Source organism: Quercus suber, unplaced genomic scaffold (genome assembly GCF_002906115.3).
Source record: "Quercus suber isolate HL8 unplaced genomic scaffold, Cork oak 2.0 scaffold_350, whole genome shotgun sequence".
NCBI lineage: Eukaryota > Viridiplantae > Streptophyta > Magnoliopsida > Fagales > Fagaceae > Quercus > Quercus suber.
Genome location: NW_027069802.1, coordinates 64,013 through 65,874, shown reverse-complemented (window position 1 = coordinate 65,874; position 1,862 = coordinate 64,013). Strand labels below are relative to the sequence as shown.

General features: G+C 40.1%; 1 protein-coding gene across 1 annotated transcript; it reads left to right on the top strand.

The window, feature by feature from the left end:
- The first annotated feature begins 478 nt into the window (after positions 1-478).
- On the top strand, positions 479-1,627 carry LOC111991838 (uncharacterized). The gene has a single exon (XM_024023647.2). The coding sequence runs from the start codon at positions 479-481 to the stop codon at positions 1,625-1,627; it is 1,149 nt and encodes a 382-aa protein (XP_023879415.1).
- Positions 1,628-1,862: the final 235 nt, after the last annotated feature.

The following is a 1,862-nucleotide window of genomic DNA, read 5'->3' as shown; positions in this document are numbered from 1 at the left end:
ATATCACTCCTAGATCTCCTTTTCTCTCAACCCCACCAAAATAGTAACACACACACACACACACACACACACATATCTTCCTCTCTTTCCATGAATCTCTCTCTCAATTCTCATTAATATCTCTCTCTTTCATATTGATGATTTATGCATAAGATGTTATTTGAGATGAGATGATCCGTTAGAACCAAAGCTTATGAAAGAGGCCATGGAGTTTGAGAGGATGAGGCAATTACTGCTCCTATGGTGTAGAATCCAAAGCACCCGTGTGGCCCTCGTGGGTGGCAACCACACTGCCGCCAGGTTTTGCACACGCTAGAATCCATTTCCCTCTTAACCGTTTTGCCTATCTCTCTTTCTCTCTTTGTTCTTTCTTTGCCCAATTAGCAAATCAAGTTGTTTTTTGTTCACAAAGATCCGATCTTGTGGTTTTATAAGAACACGCTTTTGTTTGTTTTTGGAGAATTCGAGCACAAAAAAGATGAAGCAATTGCATGGTGGAAGAATGGGTTTGAATTCCAATACCCTTTGGGTCATTAGGCTTCCTCATTCAATGGTTTTACGCATTCTGTCAAGGTCACTGTTTTTGGCTTTGGTTATTATTCTCACATTGCCTTGTATTTTCAGAGGTCCTGAATCTAACAATGGTTCAGAGGACTTGAATTTGCTTTTCCGAGATCTGGCTAGTGAAGGCCTTTTAAGAAAGGGAGATAAAGCTCTCATTTTGAGCTCCGGAATTGTGAGAGCAGTTCATCATTACAATGTGAGTTATGTGATGGATTCTGATTTGGAGGGACAAAGGTCCATCCCAGATGAGGCATTTGATTTTGTGTTCACATTCACATCATCAAGTTTTGGGGACACTCTTAAAGTTGTGAATCGTGTTATGAAGATTGGAGGCATTTTGGCCATTCTATTGAACAATAAACCCGGACCCCCCAGTCCAAATGGGTTTCGAAAACAATCTAATTATAGGATTTTGCACCCTTGGCGCTATAATAAATCAACCATCATGGTATTCAGGAAAGTTAGTCCTTTCAATGAACAGCGGCGACTTTGCAAGTCAAATGCAATGAACTTCATGCTAGGGGGTCTTGAAGGTGTGTTGCTAGAGCCACCTAGAAGGACTCGATGGAGATCAACTCAGTACAAGAAGAAAATCAAGTTCCTTCCTGACTTGCTGGGTGATAATTTGGAAAGTTATAAGCGGAGAGTTTTCATTGTTGTGGGTTTGGCTGAGAAGAATGTGGCTTTTATTGAATGGTTTCAGCAGAATTATCCTAAGAGGAACCAAGATTTTGAGGTCTACAATTTTGTGCAGGTGCCTAACAAAGAAGATCCCCGTCGGCTGAGTGTTGATTTTTCTGTTTGGTTAATGAATAATGTGACGGAAGAAGTGTTTGTTGTGATGAAGGCAGACGCAGAAGTGGTGGAGAAGATGATAAAGAGAAGGACAATCTGTTTGGTGGATGAATTGTTTTTGGAGTGTAAGAACCACTGGTGGCGGCAGAATAGGGAGAGATATAAAAGCAAGAGGCCTTATTGGGAATGTGTGGCTTTGTATGGAAGGCTTTTGGATGAGGGAGTTGCTGTACACCAATGGTGGGGGGTTAGAGACTTAAGAATTTGAGTGTGGGAGATGAGATTGATAGGCCTTAATAGCAAGGTCTGACAATGGTTTATTAGATAATATAAGAATAAGAAAAACAGTAAATAAAGTTCATGGGTTATTGGGTTATTGTTCTTTATTGTGTTTGATAGATCATATACTTATTAGTATATTTTATTCAGTGTCAAGTGTGAGTCTGTGAGTTCACATGAGGTTTCTATGGAGTGTTTTGACTCTTGTTGAGTTCTCTTTACTT

Excerpts from the sequence above, each read along its gene's own strand:
- LOC111991838 (XM_024023647.2), top strand. The coding sequence starts at position 479 with ATGAAGCAATTGCATGGTGGAAGAATGGGTTTGAATTCCAATACCCTT.